Here is a 24,233-nt window from a genome sequence, read left to right on the forward strand (position 1 = left end):
GGGCCGGGAACCAATGTAGGTCAGCGAGCACAGGGGTGATGGGTGAACGGGACTTGGACATGGGCAGCAGAGTTTTGGATGAGCTCAAGTTTATGGAGGGTGGAAGACAGGAGGCTGGCCAGGAGAACATTGGATTGTCAAGTCTAGAGGTAACAAAGGCATGGATGAGGCAGATGAGCTGAGGCAAGGGCAGAGTCAGGCGATGTTACAGAGGTGTAAGTAGGCAGTCTTGGTGATTGCATGGCTATGTGGTCAGAAACTCATTTTGGGGTCAAATACGAAGCCAAGATTGCGAACATATAATCCTGTACTTGCAACCTGTTGCCTCCTCCCTATCAATTGTTGAACTGTGCCAGTCTGACTCTTTGAATCTGCAGTACCCTACAACAATTGTTCTTCTCAAAGCATGGTTACTCTGTGGATAGCGGGAATAACGGTTGGAAAAGGTACAGTGGAGATGCTCATGAATGGGTATAATAGCAGCCGGTAATGTCCATGCAGGAGGGTCTAATAATAATGACCATACTGTGGTTCCTGAGTCATTATGTAGTTGGCATATATTGTAGTTTGATTCTTGGCACAATCCAAAATAATTCAATGAATAAGAAAGAAAGTGGCAGGCATTCAACAGACTGTGATACTAACCTGAGCGTGTGGAGAGACTGTTAGTCACAACGGTGAATTTGATTGCTTGTCATATTTGATTTGGCGATTATAGTGTATTGAAAGCTTTATCAAGCTATTAAGTGCATGCTGTTCTGCTATCTTCTTAAGACAATTTATATCATTAACCCTAAAAATAACTCATCCAAGTGCTTCACATGGAGATGAAACAACAGCCATCTGAAGATTACAATATCAAAGTAATAGGCAACAGGTTAATGTTAAGTCTGCTTGTGAAACAAATTGTATTTATATAGCACCTTTAACAGAAGGCGCTTCACAGGAGCATTATCAGCAAAATTTGACACCGAGCCACATAAGGAGATAATAGGGCAGATGACCAAAAGCTTGGTCAAAGAGGAGTATCTTAAAGGAGGGAAGTGAAGTACAGTGGCGGAGCAGTTTGGAGAGGGAATTCCAGAGCTTAGGGCCTCAGCATCAAAAGGCACGACCAACAGTGGTGGAGCGATTAAAATCAGGGATGCTCAAGAGGCCAAAATTGGAGGATGTTCTAATTTCATATGTAATTCAAATACAACACACCATTGAAACTTCCAAATCAGTCAAAGACCTCCTGGGGTTGTTTTACTCTGGTTGCTTTGTGCAGTAAAATCATAAATGTGGGCCCTGCAGACCGTGACCCCAGCAATTATGCCAGGATTGCGCCCACCCCTGCCCTCCAGCATTGACCCTGCCAGAGTTGGCACCTTACTTGCATGGGGCTGGCACGCGCCCACACTACTTTGAGCATATCTGCAGTACTGGCTGGCCCTATGCAGTTGGGCAGTTCAGTACCTGCCTGGCAACAGGGCAAGATAGCAGGTAGCCAGAAACTGCCCCCGCCACCTCTAACCACAATCTAGCCAATGCCCTTAGCCCCGTACAAAAGAAAATTCTCTCATTGTATTTTGGGGGGATCTGGGCTGCTCCTCATTGGATCCAACTTGCCCACATCTGGAGGCTATTGGCCCTCTTCTTCCTCGGTGTACTGGGCTACAGTAATATGCCAGGCCCTTTTATGAGTTGGAGTTGGGGAAGTGGGAACTCCCAGCACATAGGAGACCCTGTCCCCCACCTCCACCTCAGTGTCATTGGCCCTGTGAGGGATGGGCAGATGATCCGATCCTCATAAGATTGACTGGAAATTTCTGGAGTCAGTGGGGACCTTACACAATCAGGTCACTGCCTTTTCCTGGTGGGTTGCACTGGATTCCCACCGGAGTTACGATGAGAGTCTGGCAAAACCATCGATTAAATGTAGACCTGTGGTCTTTTTGAACACACTTATGATGTCACTGCATATAGTCACCAGAACAATTGCTCCCCAATATATCTTGAGATATCGACATAATAATGCCTCAACATGCATAGTAGGAATATTCCAGAACAATTATCAGAGTATTATAATATAATTATCTGAAGAATCTATTTGTGTATAGTATATATTTTTTATATAGTTTTAAGAAATATTAACAAAAGTGTAAACTAGATTATTTTCCACTCAGTCATCCTTTATAGAGTTCTGCTTTTAATCTTATTTAATGCAAAAAAGGTATACATTCCTATGGTTCCTGGTCACAATTTGAGGCCTTGATTGAGGAAATCCAATAATTGTTATAGAATGCCAAGGTAATCCTGATTATAAAGGAAAATAACTATAATGGAAAGTAGTTTCAGTATCGTCTGCTTCCGCCCCCATCCCACGTTGGCTTTTAATTGCTTCCTATGTTTGAACAATCATCATTCCAGATTTCCTGATTGGCATTAAATCAAATGGCTCACGGGGCAGGAGGAGTCTGCTGACGTTGGACTAATTCTAAACTGCCATTTTAAAGTGGCCCAGTTTTGTTATGTTTAACTGAACCAACAATAATAAACTGGATGGGTACTGCTTTTAAAAGAAGCCAACTTGATCAGTCTGTGAATAGTCCAACTATAGGGCAACTAATCGAGGCTGATCAACATGAACCCTTCTAATGTTGGTTGCCAGGCTACACATATATATATTTCTGACTGAAATTTATTATTTTATATGTATATTACATGCAATTCATTGGAAAGCAAGATTATTGCATACATATTTCTTAAATAATGAATGCTTTTTGATCTATTTTCCAGTTCTTTCATTTGGTTGGGTCATTGACTGACTCGTTAGTAAGTCATAAACCATTAGTATGTCATATACCATTAGTAAGTCAAAAACCATTACAGCTGTAGTACATCATATACCATTGGTACATCATATACCATTAGTAAGTCATATACCATTAGTACATCTTATAACCATGATGCTGAGCAGCATCTATTAGCTTCCACAAACTGCTTCTAAACCTTTCTCAGCTGGAACCTCCTAACTGACGGCAATGCTTTTGCTTTTTCTTTCGACAGGCTGTCTTTTTTCTTTCATTTCATGTTGCAAAATAATTTTCTTGCAATATAACCCACCAGTCACAATCCATGTTGCGCACATGAACAGTTGGAGATGACCTCTGCCGCAGTCTGCATAGCAATGATCCCAGTGCACCACCTCTGAGGCCAGTGTGCCAACATGCCTTATCATTCTGCTTTTTCTATGGTTGTGTGTTCTAACGGGACATGCCCCAGTGGCTAGTCAGACGACTGGCAGCTGACTAGAAAAGATAAACAACATCTGAAAAGGGCAATTTGTGGTTACAATCCCAACTAATTTAGTTACGAGAACATGGAAATGGTGGCTGGGATGCAGTTTTACAAAGTCGTTCCAGGCTGCCAACATATTAGTTGGAATTTGGAGCTGTGGAGTTTTATCAGTGAAACAAAGAGCATCTACTTTACTTTGGTAAATCCAAGATAAATATCCAGATTTTAAAACAATCCCGAATGTCAGAGTTAACTCTTGCCATCATTGTAATGAAAATCTGATTCCCACAAAAGCATGATAAAACATATGAATTAGACAATATTTAAAAAATAATGTACTATTAAAGGGATTTTATTTTAAAGTGCATGATGGGAAAGAAAGTTTTAAAATAGTCCTGTAAATAAAAAGGGAATTCCAACTATCTTTCAGTATTAGTTGTTCGACAACAATGATACTGTTTCTGTCTTAACACCAAATCTGTGAATGAAAAATATATAATAGTCACTATAAAAAGCTGCGAGCTATTGCAACTTTTTGTTTGTACAGGATATACAGCACAGAGGACTAATATTTTGAAGCCAGGATTCCTTGTTTAATGAAAAATGGGAACATATTTTTTGTCATGAAAAATGATTGGCTGCGAAATCACACTCTCAGAAGTTGCATTTATCAAAGCCGTGCATTCCTGCAGATGCTCATTAATCACGGAGAAACAGGCAGATTTTTTCATTTAGAAAAGAGTTTGGATGGATAATCTGGCGGGGTAATTCGCATGTCTGTAACAAAATCCGCCTGATTTGCTTCCCATTTAAATGGATGGAAGAAAAGTGCAGCGGGTTCTGTGAGCAGTGTGCGAGCCTCCCCGCTCTGCACTCTGTCCAGGTGACGAGCAAGGCCCAGGTGTTGGAGATGAAAATCTACCTCATTATGTTTCATAATAAAGAACAGCATCACTGAGGTCTATTGAGCAGAAGAGACATTTACCTTGATGATGGAGCAGAGTTTGGATTGCTTATTTCATTTAGTTAAAAAATCAGATTGTGTTTTAGTTCTAAGATCAAACTGGTTGTTTGTTTAAGAATTGGCATTTATATAGCGATTTTCATGACCTCTGGATGCTCCAAAGTGATTTGCAGCCAATAAAGTACTTTTGAAGTGTAGTCACTTGTAATGTAAGAAATGCGGCAGGCAATTTGCGCACAGCAAGGTCCCACAAACAGCAGTGCGATAATGACCAGATTATCTGTTTTATTGATTTTGGTTGAAGGATAAAAATTGGCCAAGACACTAGGGAAAACTCCCCTGCTTTTTTTCGAATAATGCCATAGGTTCTTTTACGTCCACCATGAAGAGAGCAGACGAAGCCTTTTGTTTATTTGACTTTATTAGCAGCAGAGTTCCTTTGAAGTAAAAATCAACTGGTTTGTTCCGCTGTGAAGAGCCGTATCTTTGACACACAGATGCAAAGTGTTGATGCCTTCCCGGGTATCCATCATTGTATTTGTGACACGGCTTTCTTTTGTTGCTATGGCCCCAAGTTTCCACATGATTTGCTCCTGATTTTTAGGAGCAACTGGTGTAGAACGGAGTATCTTAGAAATCGGAATTCTCCACATTTAGTTTTCTGCAGTTCTAGTCAGGTAGAACAGTTTCACTATGGAACAGAATTTTTTTTTCAAACGGGGGCGTGTCCGGCCACTGACGCCTGATTTGAAAGTTTCCACAGTGAAAACGTACTCCAAACTAACTTAGAATGGAGCAAGTGAAGATTTTTGTACGCTTGAAAAAAACCTTGTCTACACTTTAAAAAATCAGGCGCAGGTTACAAATTAGGCGTAGGGAATGAGGTGGGGGGGGGGGGGAGAAGGGAAGTCATTAAATTCTACAATCAATCCTTAGTTATACTTATACAAATATTATACAAATAAATCCAACCTGAATAAAAATTTATAAGCAAAGAAAAGATTAAATAAACCATGTTCCTACCTGTGTGAAAGTGCTTCAGGCAGGCCTTTCAGGCAGCGGTGTGGCGTCAGTGTCTCGACGGCAGCGGCAGCAAGCAGCCTTCGAGCCGAGCTGCAGTGCTTGAGGCAGGCCTTCATTCCCCGCGAAGATGCAGCACCCGGACGGACTTGAGGCCATTCGGCCATGGGATTGCAGCGGCGTCAGTGGCTGGTCGGGAGCCGAAGAAAGAACAGCAGCAGCCTTCCAGCTGTGAGGGGGACTGACTGAGGCCATTTGGACAGGGAGAGGCAGCCACATCGATATCTTTATATTTAAATTTGCAGAATGGGTGCACCACATATTATGCAATGGTTTGCTTCCTCATGCAAGAAATTCTTTGTTCTTGGTGGAAGTTGATCCATTGCAAAGTTGAATTGGCACTTTTATTTCTCCAAACACACAGTCCTTAATTTGCAGGCACCGGTTCTGCAAGTTTAGCAGTGAAAAGCTGAACTCACTGATTTCAGCAGGTGATTTATTCAGCAGTGCTGCTAAAAGCACTCCCTCACACACAGAAATATCAAGAAAATTAAAATACAAGCCTTTGCAGGGGTCCAAGAAACAAATCTTCACTTTTTCTGCAGCACTTTTAAAAATGGCCGAGTGCCAATGTTTACTTCAGACTACGCGAACGCTCCAACGTGCACGCGCAGGGTTGCCGGCATCAAGAAGCCTCATTTCAATTGTACCCTCCCCCTCCTACTTACAAAATCGGCGCGAGTGGTAGGCTCTGCCCCCCTGTGCGCCGTGCCAAGCAGACATTGAGCTCCAAGGATTTTTTTTCGGCGCGAAAAACAGTCGCCCAGCTCTGAGGTGCACCTTTTTCGCCGCGTGTGGAAACTTGGGGCCTATATTTCCTTGAAATATTTTTGAGTTTGTCTAAGAACCTCTGCATCAAGGATAATTGGCTCTCCATGCTTAACTTTTCTTCCACACATCCTTGCAAGTTATGGACACACTGGTTATCTGATTTGCCAATTTCTTCAGCACTTGCTGAACCTTTGCTTAGCGCTGGATTGCACTCCTGACCCATCCAGTTCTGGATGAGCAGAAATTTTCTCCAATTAAGTATTGGGAAGACCGAAGCCATTGTTTTCGGTCCCCGCCATGAACTCTGTTTTCTAGCTATCAACTCCATCCCTCTCCCCAACTTCTGTCTGAGGCTGAACCACACTGTTTGCAACCTTAGTGTCATATTTGACCCTGAAATTAGCTTTCAACCACATATCCGCAGCATAACTGCTTAACAGCATAACAACATAACAACGTAACATCGCCCGTCTCCGCCCTTGCCTCAGCTCAGCCGCTCTTGAAACCCTCATCCATGCCCTTGTTATCTCAAGACTTGACTATGCCAAAGCACTCATGGCCGGCCTCCCACATTCTACCCTACATAAACTTGAGGTCATCCAAAACTCGGCTGCCCATGTCCTAACTTGCACTAAGTCCTGTTCACTCATTACCTGCTCGCTGACCTACATTGGCTCCTAGTTAAGCAATGCCTAGATTTCAAAATTCTCATCCTTGTTTTCAACTGCCTTCATGGACTCGACCCTCCCTAGCTCTGTAATCTCCTTCAGCCCCAAACCCCCCCACCCCCGAGATATCTGCGCTCCTCTCATTCTTCCCTCTTCAGCATCCCTGATTTATAATCACTCAACCATTGGTGGCTGTGCCTTCTGTTGCCAAGGCCCTAATCTCTGGAATTCCCTGCCTAAACCTCTCTACCTCTTTACCTCTCTTTCCTCCTTCAAGGCACTCCTTAAAACCTACCTTCACCTGCCCTAATTTCTCCTTGTGTGGCTCGGTATCAAATTTTTTGTCTCATAATACTCCTGTGAAGCACCTTGGGATGTTTCATTATGTTAAAGGCACAATATAAATACAAGTTGCTGTTGTTGACCCATAGAGCACATTTTGCTATTTCTTCACATAGTCCACAATGATCTATAGGGCCTCATCAGTGAAGCAAGCATTCAAGAACCTCATTTCCATGCTCCTTGAATAGCCAAATATTCACACTCCCCAACCCCCGGGGTGCCCCATGAGCTTAACTTCTTATATTTATGTGCCTATTACAGTTTGTGCATCTGATTGGCTGCTGAGTTGTGCATTGCTTCTAATATATTCGTCTTCCAATAATTCATAAGAACATAAGAAATTCCCTATTTAAGGGCCCTCGAAATAAGTAGCAAGATCTGTGCCAGTCATTCTACACACAAGGCATCAGTGAAGCCGACATAACATAAGAACATAAGAAATAGGAGCAGGAGTAGGCCATTTTGCCCCTCGAGCCTGCTCCGCCATTCAATAAGATCATGGCTGATCTGATCTTGGCCTCAGCTCCACTTTCCTCCCGTTCCCCATAACCCTTGACTCCTCTGTAGTTCAAAAATCTGTCTATCTCCGCTTTGGACATATTCAATATAATGCACTGTGTAAACCTGTGAGTGCACTTAAAAGGATATTGTGCATTAGAACAAATTAAACTCTAAAAAGAGAAAATAATACATCTTTGCTTTCAGTTAGGTTCCTGAAAACACTGAAAGAAGTCAATTCTTTGAGGGACCAAGTCAATCAGTAATCCGACACCTATTATTGCGGGACTTTTTACTCAGAAATTGCTTCGGAAATGCTTAATAATTCCATTTTCTTCACAGAGTTGACGGCGCTTCTTATGAGATTATGCAGATGGACTTCGAAATGGATAACTTCAGCAGTCTGTCAGTGACTCGCCGAATCATGTGGCAGGTGGAATATCCCGGGAAGACCTCACAGATAGACCAGGAAGAAGCTGTCTCAGAGCTGCACATCAGTCAGAGGGACATTACAAAGATCGTTCCTCTTGCTATGGTAAGAGACTTCACATTGTTACTATTTGTCTTTGCTAGAAATCTTGTGATTGACATGGGACTTGCACAACACAGTGTTCAGCCATAAGTGCTAATGATTTTTGAGCATGAATCTTGTGATGCCCAGAGATTTTTACAAGCTTTCCAGTTAGGAATTTTCGACAGTATTATGTTATTTGTACTTTTTTCATGCATTTTCTAACTCTTTGTGATGAAACAGTGATGTCTTATTGAACTTGAGCTTGTGTCTCGATTCTATCAATATGGAGGTCCCAGAAAGGGTCGTCTTCTTGTTTAGCTTGTGATAATTGTCAGGTAAGCTGGCCAAGGAAATTGTAACAAGTCAGTTGCATCAGGAAAAAAAGATTCCATTTCAGCAAGAATTACTAAATGTAGGAAATATCTCAAACCTTGGCCTGGATTGTGTGGTTGGACCTTGGCCTGGATTGTGTGGCCGGACCTGGGCCTGGATTGTGGGGTCCGACCTAGGCCTGGATTGTGTGGTGCGACCTTGGCCTGGATTGTGTGATGCGACCTTGGCCTGGATTGTGGGGTCCAACCTAGGCCTGGATTGTGGGGTCCGACCTAGGCCTGGATTGTGTGATGCGACCTTGGCCTGGATTGTGGGGTCCAACCTAGGCCTGGATTGTGGGGTCCGACCTAGGCCTGGATTGTGTGGTCCGACCTAGGCCTGGATTGTGTGGTGTGACCTAGGCCTGGATTGTGTGGTCCGACCTAGGCCTGGATTGTGTGGTGTGACCTAGGCCTGGATTGTGTGGTGTGACCTAAGCCTGGATTGTGTGGTCCGACCTAAGCCTGGATTGTGTGGTCCGACCTTCGCCTGGATTGTGTGGTGTGACCTAGGCCTGGATTGTGTGGTGTGACCTAGGCCTGGATTGTGTGGTCTGACCTAGGCCTGGATTGTGGGGTCCGACCTAGGCCTGGATTGTGGGGTCTGACCTAGGTCTGGCTTGTGTGTTCTGACCTAGGCCTGGATTGTATGGTCCGACCTTGGCTTGGATTGTGTGTTCCGACCTAGGCCTGGATTGTGTGGTCCGACCTAGGCCTGGATTGTGTGGTCCGACCTTGGCTTGGATTGTGTGTTCTGACCTAGGCCTGGATTGTGTGGTCAGACCTTGGCCTGGATTGTGGGGTCTGACCTAGGCCAGGATTGTGGGGTCTGACCTAGGCCTGGATTGTGGGGTCTGACCTAGGCCTCGATTGTGTGGTCCGACCTAGGCCTGGATTGAGTGGTGTAACCTTGGCCTGGATTGTGTGGCCGGACCTAGGCCTGGATTGTGTGGCCGGACCTAGGCCTGGATTGTGTGGTGCAACCTTGGCCTGGATTGTGGGGTCCGACCTTGGCCTGGATTTCGCAGCCTACCTACGGATTATGCCTCCGCCATCCGAATAGAATACGAACTTACCTGATGGGGGATCCCCCTTCGTGAACGTACTCTCTGACCCTGTGTATTCGAGGGCAGCGTAAATACCCACGGATCCCAGAGGCGCACCGTGTGTGGAGGTGTACCTGGGATCACGTGGGCTGGTGCTCCAATCAGGAAGCAGAAGGTCCCTCATAGAGAATTGATCTCTGAAGCATTTATATTTGGAGAATAAACGTTGCAATGAACTTTGGATACACATAGCTCCGATTTTACTTTCAATTTAAACAAAAATATTCCTATTTTAAAGCTTTCGTCCAAAGTGCATTTTGCATTTTGCCTCTTGTCTGATGAATTGATGGTGTGAGAGTGATACCGGAATAAGATCAAGCATTTGTTTATCAATATATGAAGAAGTGAAGATTTAATTATTAATGTGTAATTGCATATTTGATTCTGTGTGTCTGCCTGTCAATTTCTGCTATTCCATATTTTCTCCGGGTGCCATCCCAAATGAGACACTCAGGTTCGACAATGTTCCTGGATGTCATCTAATTGAAATAAAAAAGCATCCAGTACAGTAACAAAGCATCAGAAGAAGATTATTTATACCCCTTATGCTGTGGAAATAGGCCCTGCGCCTGTTTGCACCAGCCGTAAAATGTTGTACTTAACTGCTGGGCAGTTGGTGAGAAATTAGCCCAACTCTGCGCCAGTAATTAGGTTTTCAATGTCGGTGCGGAAGATCAGTCAAATCTGAACTTGACAGATCACAAGTCCGGGATTTAGCGGATGTGTAAGAGCATGCAGAAATCCTGAAACTACTGTCCTTTTCAAAGATGTTCAAAGGCATACCCACTGCAAATTCTGGCCCCTTGTTATTATATAATGTGCGCAGGAGTGACTTATCTCTGTAAAATGTTTCTCCACAAAAACGTTTCTTTCTGATGCTACTACAACCCTACTCCAATGTGCATATCTTCTAAAGGTATAGCCTCTTCTTGTTCTTTGTTACAAATTTTTGTGGCAGTACTGCAAATGGTAAGAGACACCAACCAAAGTGGCAAAAGAATGATTTTCAGAAAGCATTTGTTCCAATTCCACGTAAGGCTTACGAATAAGATATGAAGGGTCATGGAATTAACAATAAGCTAACTGGACTGAAACCTGACTCAGTAGTGGAGACAGAGGTGTTGACAAGTAGAAGAAGCTCTGGTTCCCCTATAGTTTGCATGATTCGTAGTGATACGGCAGATGATTTTAATAGTACAAAACTCACTGATGATGTGAAGCATTTTGGCCAGTTTATGGGCTCAAATTTCCTCAGGAGTTGCCCCGCTTTTTTTGCAGTAACTTAAAAATCACAGATTTCCCCTTTTAACTTGCTCCAGTTGGTACAGAGGGCATTGGTCTCCTCACCCAATGAAAAAACCTGATTTTATTTTTTTTTTTTAATTCGTAGCCAATCGTTCCAATTCTTTGTCAAATCACAAACGCCAGAGGTCACCTTGCACACGCCAAGGATCACTCTGCGCCAATGCTCTTAGCCAAAAGGCCTAGAGCCACTGCACCGTTCCTGGAAGTACTGCAATACCAGGTTCGTGCCATGGAGGTGGATGGGTCAGGCCCCCCACACACCTCCGTGGAGGTGGATGGGTCAAGCCACCCCACCCACCTCCTATTTCCAAAAAGCATAGGAGAACCACCTTCCTGATCCAGGGAGAACCACTTTGGGGTCATGGTTACTCCCCTGTCAGGTCAGTTACGCATGATCTTAGCCATGAAAAAACCTGATTTTTTTTTTTTTTGAAATTCGTAGCCAATCGTTCCAATTCTTTGTCAAATCACAAACGCCAGAGGTCACCTTGCACACGCCAAGGATCACTCTGCGCCAATGCTCTTAGCCAAAAGGCCTAGAGCCACTGCACCGTTCCTGGAAGTACTGCAATACCAGGTTCGTGCCATGGAGGTGGATGGGTCAGGTCCCCCACACACCTCCGTGGAGGTGGATGGGTCAAGCCACCCCACCCACCTCCTGTTTCCAAAAAAGCAAGCATATACCTTCCTGATCCAGGGAGAACTGATTTACTTCTGCTGAGGGCTGCCTCTCAGGAGAGACTGGTCGGCTTCTCCTTCCCCTCGCCGTGGGTCTACCTAGTGGCACCACTCCAGTGTGAGGCGCAGGCTGGGACGGTGGGGCACTGGGTGTCCCAAGATGCATTTCCCAACCGCCACTCGGACCCGCGACCTCGGAAGGTGTGAACCCAAGGAAGGTTGCCGAGGAGCTAATGTGATGCCCTGATCGATATCGCGGTCAGCATTCTGCCGAGCACATATTTCCATAGACCCCTCCTCCCCCCACCCGCCTTGGTCTGGAGCCTCAAGGTCTTGAGGAGTGTTGTCGTCTTCTGCAAAAGACAACACAACAGTCTATGGTTAGCAGCATAGGAGGGGATGGCATGAGTAGTCTCATACGTAGCAGGCCAGTCAGCAGGTTGATTTGAAGGGCCACTATGCATTTTAATGACTCACCCTCACCCTCGTGTGTGGGTCCAGCTTGTGCAGAGTTTATTCTTTTTCTGCCAGTGCAAGTCAGCAAGGCAGCAACCCTCTATTCCAGGGGTGTGAGTTGGTGCACATTTGGAGGACCTCCTCCTGTTCTAGTTCTCTCCCTCTTGTTGTGGGCCAATTTCTTCTGTGAAGATGAAAATATAAATTGTCAGACATGGTGCGCTTCTGATGGGTGGGACACATACAGATGCTCACATTTTCGACTGCAATTCAATTTAACGATGAAGATATTACTTACACTCACTACTTGACCAATGTCCTGCCATTTCTTCTTGCGCTGGCTTCCAGATCTTACGTGTTGACCCCAGCGGAGAATTCTTCAGCAACGAGGTTCCATCTTTTCCTCATTTCCTTGGGAGAGACCTTTGACGGACCACTCTTGCTAATATCCGGCTCCAGCCATTTCTCCTCAATAACCGTCACTAATTTCTCCACTTCTTCATGAAGGAAATTCTTGTTTTTTCTTGCATGCTCTTGCACCATTCGTCTATTGGACTCAAACGCAGGTAATGTTCAAAGATCACACTTACACCTCTCTTACACCTATCCAGCACTCCTTTCCACTCCCTCAGCCACACAAACATCAATATTCAGACCTCACCTTTATATATGCTCCATAGCCACTTATTCTGAGGACGCTCTCCCTTTAATTGGCCAATTGCCAAGCTTCCTGTAACACTGCGCATGCGCGCAGACTGAAGTGGCCATTGCGCATGCGAGCACACTTAAACGGTCATGCGTGCCCCTGCCGGCACTACACGACACGCTGGGTCCAAGTCCCGCCCCCCTGCCGGTCACACTGAGCAAGCTCGGCCGAAGCTCCGCCCCCCCCCAGAATGCTGCGCGATGCCGATGGATCCGGACGATGAGGGAGCGGCCAAATTACGAGGTAGATTTTTGGCGCTTTTTTTCCTCCAGGAAGTCAGTCACATCGAGATACGCCGCTCTAAGCGGCTGGGGAAATTTGGGGCCTATGTGTTAGCAAGATTGTGGAAATGTGAAATAGACTCCTAGATAAAGCAGTTAAAGGGGAAAGAACGGTAAGTGGAATGCAATCTGTACAAACTACAACCCACCTTTCTTTTTAAAGAAGCAGAATAAATTAGGGTTGATCTTCTAGCTAGTAGGATTCACCCTGCAAGCATGGAACATATGTGCAAAGGCCAGCAAATTTATTCCTGAATTTTTCCTTTCACTTGATGACATCCTCACCTGATTAGCACAGCGTGCAATTCTTCGCTCACCCGCTTTGGCGACTTAAAGTGTTCTTGCCCAAAATATGTGAGTGCTTCACTGAAGGTGCAAATGAAGGGCAGTTATTTGAAAGCAAACTTTCCTGATTTTCAGGGGGGGGTGATTGCTTTAGAAACAGGAAAAGATACTTATGTTTAAACACTAATGGAAACAACTCTTCAAATAGTACTGATATGGCAATAAACTATCTGTCATGGTCTTGTATCTAAGTACATATCAGCGAGTGAGTGACTAGAAAAAGGAAACAGGAACAAGATGGTCCCAGTCCTGCCTTTGGCCAAAGCCTTCACCCATCCCCATTCGCTGTACGCTCTCGATCATCAGGTTTTTTACAGTGGCCTCTTCAACGGGATTTATAGGCAGAACATTTCCTGGAGCTTCTGTCATGCAGGTTTGCTCCCTGATGTTATGGGCCGCCTTGTGCTTCAAACATCAAATCATTGATATTTTGAATTTGGGGAGCACATATAAAAATAAGTTCACTGATTTCACACTTAGAGGGGAGGTATGCTTGGAGGGAGCAGGGGTTGGAGGTAGGCCAACAAGAATGTACCTCTACTTCTCCAACCCTCTGAGCATGGCACTCTGCCGGGAGCATGGGATTGGTGAATTTACTCTGCAGTGGCTTGTGAAGTTAGGAAAGAGCTCTCGTGTTGTCTGAGTGCTTTGCACGTAGCTTCAAGGTGTGACAGATTGTAAGGAAACTCTTTGTGGCATGCACATTTTGCCCATCAGTGTTGTATGGGGAAATATGCAGTCATCTTATTTCAGCAGACTATCTGAGGCTGGCTTTCTCATCTGCTCCCAGGTTCCCTGAATGTTAGATACTACATTGAGTGTTTCTGCCCCCTCCTCCCACACATCCCGGTTGGTTTTTGACGGGGCAGATGCCTTTTAATGAGAAACCAAGCTACTTTCTTTTTATTCATTTTTAGGATGTGGGCATCGCTGGCAAGGCCAGCACTTATTGCCCATCCCTAATATAGGATCACTCCCTGTTTCACTTTTAAAAGGGAGGATCCTGGACTGATGATTTCCCGGCCTCTGATTTACTTGTGGCAAAATAAAATCATATTCCAGAAGATCTACACTGATATCTTTTTTTATTCGTTCATATGATGTGGGCATCGCTGGCAAGGCCAGCATTTATTGCCCATCTCTGATTGGCCTTGAAAAGGTGGTGGTGAGCTGCCTTCTTGAACCGCTGCAGTCCGTGTGGTGAAGGTACTCCCGCAATGCTGTTCGGGAGGGAGTTCCAGGATTTTGACCCAGCGACGATGAAGGAACAGTGATATATTTCCGTCAGCATGGTGTCTGACTTGGAGGGGAACTTGGAAGTGGTGATGTTCCTGTGCACCCGCTGCCCTTGTCCTTCTAGGTGGCAGAGGTTGTGCGTTTGGGAGGTGCTGCCTTAAATTTGGGGGATAGCATCATTTTGGTGGTTGCAGGTTTCTGCAGGCCACCATTTCAGGTATCAGGCCCCTCCCTGAACTATTCTGGTGCTAAGTATTTTGAACAACCCTGTGCATTCTGACCTGCCTCCATTAATTCCAGAGAAAGCTGGCACTGAAAGCTGCTTTGGGACCAGATCCAAAACCACTCAATCAGGTGAAAAATCACTAACAGCTGAGTACTGCTGGCGGAATTCAATCTTGTATTTCAGCTAATTCACGTAAATACCAAGCTACACTGACAGGAGCTGATGACATCACTAACTCCCTTGAGTACAATAAACCCTTGTAACTCTCTTGGAAGAATCCATTCTTTAACATGTAGTTTCTTTTAACTGATTAATATACCAGGTAACTGTCGACCAATTGCTTTACATCAATAACTGGCAAAATAATGGAACTGATCACTAGAGGTCAACTTGAGGAAAATAACCCAGTAAACGTTTCTGAACAGCGAGATTGTGCCTGACTCAATTGCTCTCTCTCCTAACTTAGTATCATCTGCTAATTTTACCAAGTCACATTGTGTTTCTGATTCCAGGTTGTTTATGTAGATTAGAAACAGCTCCATCACTAAACTGGGGCACTCGGTTTGAAATCTCAGCCCAGCCTGGTATTACCCCCCTAACTAATACCCAGCTGTGTCAGCTGTGGCTCAGTGGGTAGCACACTCGCCTCTTGAGTCAAAAGGTTGTGGGTTCAAGTCCCACTCCAGTGACTTGAGCACAACATTCTAGGCTGACACTCCAGTGCACTGCTGAGGGAGCGCTGCACTGTCAGAGATGCCATCTTTCGGATGACACCTTAAACCGAGACCCCGTCTGTTCTTACAGGTGGATGTAAAAAATCCAATGGGCACTATTTCAAAGAAGAGCAGGGGAGTTATCCTCGGTGTCCTGACCAATATTTATCCCTCAATCAACATATCATAAACTGATTATCTGGTCATTATCACATTGCTGTTTGTGGGAGCTTGCTGTGTACAAATTGGCTGCCGCGTTTCCTACATTACAATAGTGACTACACTCTAAAAGCACTTCATTCACTGTAAAGTGCTTTGAGACATCTGGTGGTCATGAAAGACGCTATACAAATGCAATCCTTTCTTTCTTTTTACCCATTGCTTTCAGCCGATTGCTTATCAACCTCCAAGTTTTGCCTAAAATACCCACTCTTGCGTTCGTGTAGCAGCCTTCCATGTGGTACTTTATCAAAGGTCTTCTGGAAATCCTTTTACGAAAAGCCCAGGTAAAACTTTCCAACGTTCACTTGAGATGTCACAGAAGTTAGTCAGGCCCTTGTCCTTCAAGATGGTGGAGGTTGCGGGGTTAGGAGCTGTGACCGAAGAAGGCTTGGCGACTGTAGATAGCACACACAGCAGCCACAGAGCGTTGGTGGCGAGGGAATTAAATATTTAAGTTGGTGGATGGAATGCCGATCAAGTAGACTGCTTTGTCCTGGATGGTACCGCACAATGGGAAGAAGCATAAAAGAAAGAAGAAAAGATTGAATAGCTAACTTGGCGTGATGTCATTTAGGGTGGGAGGGGGGGCTCCATAGCAGGTGGCCAGGTTTCCGGCAGGTTGTCCCGAGGGAAGGGGCAAGGGAGAGGATCGGCAGGGGTCATGGGTCGGGAGGGGGGGGGGGGGGTTCGGATCGACCGGGATCAGGGATCGACAGGGGGTCGGTGGAGGGGGGAGGGTAGGATCAGCAGGGATCCAGGGGGTTGGGGGAATTGTGTGAAACCCGTCCACATGCAGTTGAACACAAAATGGGGGGATGGGGAGGGGAGGGGGCGGGGGAGAGGCTTCTAGCCTCATTACAATCTTTTTAAATTGAGGTAAGACCCCCTGGGAGCGGATTGGTCACCCGCCCCCCCCCCCCCCCTCCGCTTGCCTCCGGCAAAACGGGAAGTGGGCAGGCTGGAGGCGGGACCAGGTCGCGAATCCCACCCAGCAGATTGTGTTGCAACCGCAATGATAGTCTTACGCCGACCTGTAATTCGGCCTCATCATCAGAGTGCTACTGAACATCACCCATGCGCACACTCCCCCTCGGGGGGGCTGGCCCCCCGGGCTTCCCCTCCCCCCTCGCGTTGCTGCAGGCCACTGGGTCTTGGAGCATCACCCACCTCCAGCTCCCCGACCACGCCTTCCTCCCGAAAGCTGCTGGCCCCGCCCTCTGAGGCCGCTGTCTCCCGAGTGACGTCCATAGAGGTGTCCTCCTCCTCCTCCTCCTGCTCCTGTGCAACATCTCCCGCAGGCGAAGGCTGACGTGCAGGATCTGGTTGATCATCTGAAAGCACAAAGCTAGAGAAGAGTGGTAACCTGCAGGGGAGGGGGCCCAGACTGGGAAAGGCATTTGGAAATGCCAGTCTCATGGAAAGAGCTGAAGGATTGTGCTGTCAAGGCTAACTGGCCTGCTAAATGCTGCAAAAGAACACAACATACCGGCATTGTCCCAAGGGGGTACGGCCACACCCACCGCACCAACTTGAACGCCCATCAGGGTCAAGATTCATTTCTCCAACGCAATGAAGGAGTGGAGGTTAATGTCCTCTCCTCTGGTCCTCATCTGCTTCCTTCGATTGTGGGTGAGCTTGGCCTGCAAGATTAAAGAGAACGTCAGAGTTAGTGTCCTTCTATCGGTCTGTCCCAAGTGCCTTACATAGTTGAGTACATGTTACTGTGTGAGCGTCTTCACAGGTTGAGGAAACTTAGATTAGCTGCATGTCTTTGGTTTGCCAATGCTTGGGGGCCAGGACCTAACAGTAACGATGAGGCTACCATCTTCCACACATATGAAGAGTGAGGAGGTAACAAGATGAGGGGTGGGTGTGAAGAACAGATGAGGAAGGTTACCAGCGCTTGCAGTCCCTGGGAGTGGTGAGGCTACAAATGCGAACGTTGCATCTTGCCTCACCCACGTAGAGCATGGGGCCCGACACATTCACATTGAGGACAGACTGCACATTGAGCCTTCAGTATGGCATGGTCAGGTTAATGTTAAAGATACTCACCTTCAGCAGCCGTGTCATGTTGTTCCACTTCTTGCGGCATTGAGTGACTGTCCTGTGCACCGTGTCACTCGCTGACACTTTCAGCCACTTCCGTCCATAGACCTCGAATGACCCGTGGCGGCGGCCTCCTCCCAGTCTCTGTCCTCAGTAGTTTCCGACGCCTCTCCAGGCCATGAAGGAGTGCATCGATGGCGGTGTCCGAGAGGCGGTGGGCGCTCTGGCGTGCTGCTGCTGTATCTGCCATCTTCACCGTCTGACTGAGGGCGTAGGAAGCGAATATAACCACGAGGCGATGAAACGCCCAATCACTGCCTCGATTGAATACAGGTGGCACAGCTCCAAATGCTGCTGAATCCAGTGGCTGAAAGTGGCAAATCATTAACCAAAAAATGTGCCAAAAGTGGCAATTTTGTAAAAATGCTGCAGTTGCCGCCCCACTTAATGCCATTTACGACCTCCAGAGTACCGTGCAATGCCACGATTTAACACCATTTACAACCTCCAGAGTACCGTGCAATGCCATGATTTAACGCCGTTTACAACCTCCAGAGTATCGTGCAATGCCACGATTTAACGCCGTTTACGACCTCCAGAGTACCGTGCAGCGCCATGATTTAACACCGTTTACAACCTCCAGAGTACTGTGCAGCGCCATGATTTAACACCATTTACAACCTCCAGAGTACCGTGCAGCGCCATGATTTAACACCATTTACAACCTCCAGAGTAGCGTGCAGCGCCATGATTTAACACCGTTTACAACCTCCAGAGTACTGTGCAGCGCCATGATTTAACACCATTTACAACCTCCAGAGTACCGTGCAGCGCCATGATTTAACGCTGCAATTCATTTTTCTAGGCGGCAAAACTGAATTCCGCGTTTCGGAGCGGCAAAGGCCGCCTGGCGAGAAATTCTGCACTCAGCTGGTGTCACCGCCTCAAAACCATCGATACCGAATTTCGACCCCTTTGGATTTGGCCTCGCTGCTCAATACATGTTGACATCTGCTGCAAGTGGCGTGTCCTCCTTTGCTAACCAAGCAATGCACAATCAACAAGAGACAAAGGGCCGATCCCCACAAAAAAAAACATTCAAATGTGCTACTTTTCCTGTTAATATTTTACCCTGCTTTGCAGTACTTTAAGTCAAAAATTAATAGTTTTTTTAATAAACAGCAAAAATTTATTGCCAAGTGAAATGCAAATCAAAACAGTGGAAGCCATCAATTCGTGACATTTAACAAGCGTTTTAGTGCAAAAGTTACCAGTGCTTCTAAATTACATTTTATAATGCCAAGTTGGAGCATTTGATTTTTTTCATTGAAAGTGCAAATTCACTAGTGATGCAGATGTTGCTACTTTTCACCTGGTTGCAGACGCCTGGAGGAGGTCAGGACTTTGGCAAAATACTCTCGAGGAAAGATCGAATGTTCTGCCAGCTGATGCAGTGAGAACTTTGTGCAGCCATTCTCTGTGATTGAAAGCTTTGTGTGCAAATCTAAAAATGGCCATGTAATGAGGAATGTAACAACAGGAGTACGTGTGTGGGTAGGGATGGGGGAGGACCTGGGGTGGCTCCTGCAGCGTTTGCTCAGCAAGCATACTGTTGTTCTGAGCATTATTCCATTAGTGTTTGAGTGGCTGCCTACAGGAAAAGGAACAGATGGACTCTAAACAAAAGTAAAATCTTAATGCAGGACCTTGCATAACAATTTAATGTTTGGTCAAGAACTCATCCATCTTCTTATTCTCAAGAACTCATCCATCTTCTCATTCTCTACAATTAAATTATGTCTGTAATCAATAGGGATTCAGAGAAAATGACCCTTACTTTTCATTATTGGTCCTGACCAGGTGTAATGCTAATCGGAACAATGAAGGAAAACTACACTGCCTTCATACTAAATGTTTAAAGCATAGGTCAGTGCGGTTCAATGTCCGGGTCAGTGTGGGTCATTGACTGGGTCAGTGTGGGTCATTGACTGGGTCAGGGTGGGTCAGTGTGTGTCATTGACTGGGTCAGTGTGGGTCATTGACTGGGTCAGTGTGGGTCATTGACTGGGTCAGATTGGGTCAGTGTGGGTCATTGACTGGGTCAGGGTGTGTCAGTGTGGGCCATTGACTGGGTCAGTGTGGGTCATTGACTGGGTCATTGACTGGGTCAGTGTGGGTCATTGACTGGGTCATTGACTGGGTCAGTGTGGGTCATTGACTGGGTCAGGGTGTGTCAGTGTGGGTCATTGACTGGGTCAGTGTGGGTCATTGACTGGGTCAGGATGTGTCATTGTGGGTCATTGACTGGGTCAGGGTGTGTCAGTGTGGGTCATTGACTGGGTCAGGGTGGGTCATTGACTGGGTCAGGGTGGTTCAGTGTGGGTCATTGACTGGGTCAGTGTGGGTCATTGACTGGGTCAGGATGTGTCATTGTGGGTCATTGACTGGGTCATTGACTGGGTCAGTGTGGGTCATTGACTGGGTCAGGATGTGTCATTGTGGGTCATTGACTGGGTCAGGGTGTGTCAGTGTGGGTCATTGACTGGGTCAGGGTGGGTCATTGACTGGGTCAGGGTGGTTCAGTGTGGGTCATTGACTGGGTCAGGGTGGGTCATTGACTGGGTCAGGGTGTGTCAGTGTGGGTCATTGACTGGGTCATTGACTGGGTCAGGGTGTGTCAGTGTGGGTCATTGACTGGGTCAGGATGTGTCATTGTGGGTCATTGACTGGGTCAGGGTGTGTCAGTGTGGGTCATTGACTGGGTCAGGGTGGGTCATTGACTGGGTCAGGATGTGTCATTGGCTGGGTCAGGGTGGTTCAGTGTGGGTCATTGACTGGGTCATTGACTGGGTCAGGGTGGTTCAGTGTGGGTCATTGACTGGGTCATTGACTGGGTCAGGGTGGGTCATTGACTGGGTCATTGACTGGGTCAGTGTGGGTCATTGACTGGGTCAGGATGTGTCATTGTGGGTCATTGACTGGGTCAGGGTGTGTCAGTGTGGGTCATTGACTGGGTCAGGGTGGGTCATTGACTGGGTCAGGGTGGTTCAGTGTGGGTCATTGACTGGGTCAGGGTGGGTCATTGACTGGGTCAGGGTGTGTCAGTGTGGGTCATTGACTGGGTCATTGACTGGGTCAGGGTGTGTCAGTGTGGGTCATTGACTGGGTCAGTGTGGGTCATTGACTGGGTCAGAGTGGGTCAGTGTAGGTTATTGACTGGGTCAGGGTGTGTCAGTGTGGGTCATTGACTGGGTCAGGGTGGATCAGTGTGGGTCGATGTCCGGGTCGGGTAAACTCCAGCTGTCTTCATGTTCAGCACTTTTTGAATTAAGCATACAAGTCTGTGTGAGTCACTGTTCATTTCTGTGTGAGCCATTCACATTACAATAGATTACTCGCCAAAGGCAATAATTGGGTGTAAAGAGCAATGGGATGTCTTGAGGCTGTGAAATGCACTAAATAAATGCAGGTCTGTCTTTCTTTCTATTGCTCTTGATGAACTCATTGAAGCTATGTACTTTGGAAATGGTGGATTCTAAGCTACAAAAAGAATTTGAATTAAATTCATAAACATTAAGACCAGAAGCAGATTCCGATGCACCACAAGTTACATGTTCTTGACATTAATCCTTTGGTTGTTCCCTCTTTGAATCCCCATCCCATAAAATACTGGAAACAGGTAGTGAAGTGTGTATAAAAGAACCACCTTCATGAAGTCTTGTGCGAAGTTTAAGCTTTTTTTTCTGTATGACATTAATATCACACGTAAGTGAAATTAAAGATTAAGTAGTCAATCTCATGTAGCATTGCACAGCAGGAGTCAAGACCAAGGACATTTATCAGGTCAGGCAGGGTTAGAGGAGGTGTGGCAAAACAGGACCAAGGTGGAGAAGAGAATGGGGGAAAGAGATGGAAGGGGGTAGAAGGAGGAAGGGGGCTGGGGGAGAGGGTGAGGGGAGATGGAGAATGGGAAAGGAGGATAGGTGGGGGTTGGGGATGGAATGAGGATCATGGGGATGGAAGAAAGAAGGGGAATGGTGGAGTGAGCTAGAGAGAAGATGGTCAGTGGGTGATGGGGGGCAGATGGGGGAGTGAAGTCTGTGGCCAGAATGCTTCGCCTTGTAGGTTGTGTACAGTTAACATGCTGCTCAGTGCCAGGGCGGGGTCTTAAGGTCAGAATTCTTTGTAATGAGAATAGAAATATCTACATTCAAATAGCTGGTTTTGGGAATGGGCATGGAGACCCCAGATAGTGCTTTGTTGGGAGGGGGTCTGTGGTCTCAGTGCTCCTCGATGGGTTTTTGGGCCAACATGCTGCACGGTTTTAGGGAGTGGAGCTGCCAGTCTAAAGGCCCCTCCGCTGGGTCAAGGGAAGGTTGAATTGCAGTGTTGGCATCCAAAGAGCTGGTCAGTGAGAGGGGTCCAAGATGGTGCTTTGTGAGTGGGGGGATCGGAGTGCTCCTCGCTGGGGATGCAAGGTCTCATAACTGGATGATGAACGCCATCATATGTTCTTTGTTTTAAAATCTCTCCATGGTCTCGCCCCTTCCCATCTCTGTAACCTCCTCCATCCTCCGAGATCTCTGCTCTCCTGCAATTCTGGTCCCTTGCGCATCCCTGATTATAATCACTCCAGCATTGGTGGCCATGCCTTCAGTTGCCTAGGCCTTAAGCTCTGGAATTCCCTCCCTAAACCTCTCCGCCTCTCTCTCCTCCTTGGAGGCGCACCTTAAAACTTACCTCTTTAACCAGGTTTTTGGTCACCTGCCCTAATATCTCCTTATATGGCTCGGTGTCAAATTTTGCTTGCTAACGCTCCTGTGAAGTACCTTAGAACGTTTTACTACATTAAAGGCGCTATCTAAATGCAGGTTGAGGTTGTGCGGGGTCTTCCATTTCGCTGACAGATCTCCTCTCTGCCACTATTGCTACGTACTTAACTCAATGAACCTTCCCTCGCCAGCTGCTGCCTCTGAGGTGTGTTAGAATTCTGAGCTGCATCAGGTCGAAGAGTTTGCGCTGGTGGGCAGGATTGCCTTTTGGAAACAGTGGTTGCCGGCTGAGCCATTTACCACCCTGGCCACTTAAGGACAACATGCTTTTTAAGGCAAGTTTCAAGCTGTTGCACTTGGGGCCATTTAATGCTGGCAGTGGTGCTGTGAACAACCCTTGCCACTCACCTGCTGATAAATTGTCCATGGGGATGTATTGTGTTTTTGGTTTTCAGACAGTTCTATACAAACTAGGTTTAGGAGACCTGCATCAGAGCATATAAATAGGAAATATGTAATGAATTCTCAAAATACATGCCAATTTTAACTGTTTGGATAGTAGAGAGAGACCACAGGAACCTGTCACATAATGTTAGGGGTAGTCCCACTTAAATCAATTACTCACATGACATTGCGTATGCACCGCCACCTACAGGCTGACTAACATTAGAATTTTAAGATTGAAACAGAAAATGCTGGAAATACTCACCAGGTCAGGCAGTGTCTGTGGAGAGAGAAACAGCATTAATGTTTCAGGTTGATTTTTCAGATTTCCAGCATCCATAGTATTTTGCTTTGTTTGTTACAATTTTGGGACTATAGGTAGAAAACGCTTTGTAAAAGACAGATACTTTTGCAGTACATGAGAGTTTGAATGTTCCTCTCTGAGCAGTTCTTGCTGTATTTGTTATGACTAGTTGTCATTTAGTTCGCTGAACAGATTAAAATAGTCATATGTTTAAGCCAGAAATGAACCACTGATCCATAGAAAGCAGCAGGAGGGATATCCAAACCGATCAGATAAATTATTTCTGGGTTCAAAGATTATATACCTTTTTCTTGTGTTACAAAATGGCCACCTAAGACCAGTCTTGCAGATGGCTGGAGTCCTTGCTGGGAACAAGTGTTGATTAATCTTAACAGTGGCAGAAATCAAATCGGCAGAGTTTTATTCCTGACCTTTGAAATGTGTGAAGTAGTTTGTATACAAGTGTGTAATAGGAGGGAAAGTACAAAGCTGTAAATGTCATTGCTGTCAGTCCCACGCTGTTCCAAAAGGAAACGTCAAGTTTAACTACAGCCAGAGCAAATATGTAATTGAATGGCAATAGATGTAATTTTGAAGCATTTAGCAAGTGAAATTTTAATCTATCCAGGTGCGTTGGTTTATATTTGTGAGCAGAAACCACCGAAATGGTGCTAAAATCTGATTGTATTTATACTTCACAAAAAAATAATTTCTTCACAGAAAACCAAATAATCAATTCTCATAATAGATCTGTTTATTTTTCAGATCATTTTATAGTGCTGTTGTATCACAATTAAAACTAGAGGGACAATTTTCCTCATCCCCCTCCTCATGCTGGGGGGGGGGGGCTAGACTGGTGCAGCCCTGAAGGTGGCAGCCATGACCTAGGTCTGTCCCCTG

At 46.0% G+C, this 24,233-nt stretch overlaps 1 protein-coding gene across 1 annotated transcript in view; it reads left to right on the forward strand.

Annotated features, from left to right (window-relative positions):
* The window catches only part of LOC139269241 (transmembrane protein 132D), a 1,017,604-nt gene that overhangs the window by 552,350 nt on the left and 441,021 nt on the right, over window positions 1-24,233 (forward strand). The window contains exon 7 of the mRNA XM_070888330.1: window positions 7,948-8,140. Within this exon, the coding sequence (XP_070744431.1) occupies window positions 7,948-8,140 (193 nt within the window). The remainder of the gene's footprint in view (window positions 1-7,947; window positions 8,141-24,233) is intronic.

The sequence above is a fragment of the Pristiophorus japonicus genome, chromosome 8, assembly GCF_044704955.1.
Source record: "Pristiophorus japonicus isolate sPriJap1 chromosome 8, sPriJap1.hap1, whole genome shotgun sequence".
Lineage (NCBI taxonomy): Eukaryota > Metazoa > Chordata > Chondrichthyes > Pristiophoridae > Pristiophorus > Pristiophorus japonicus.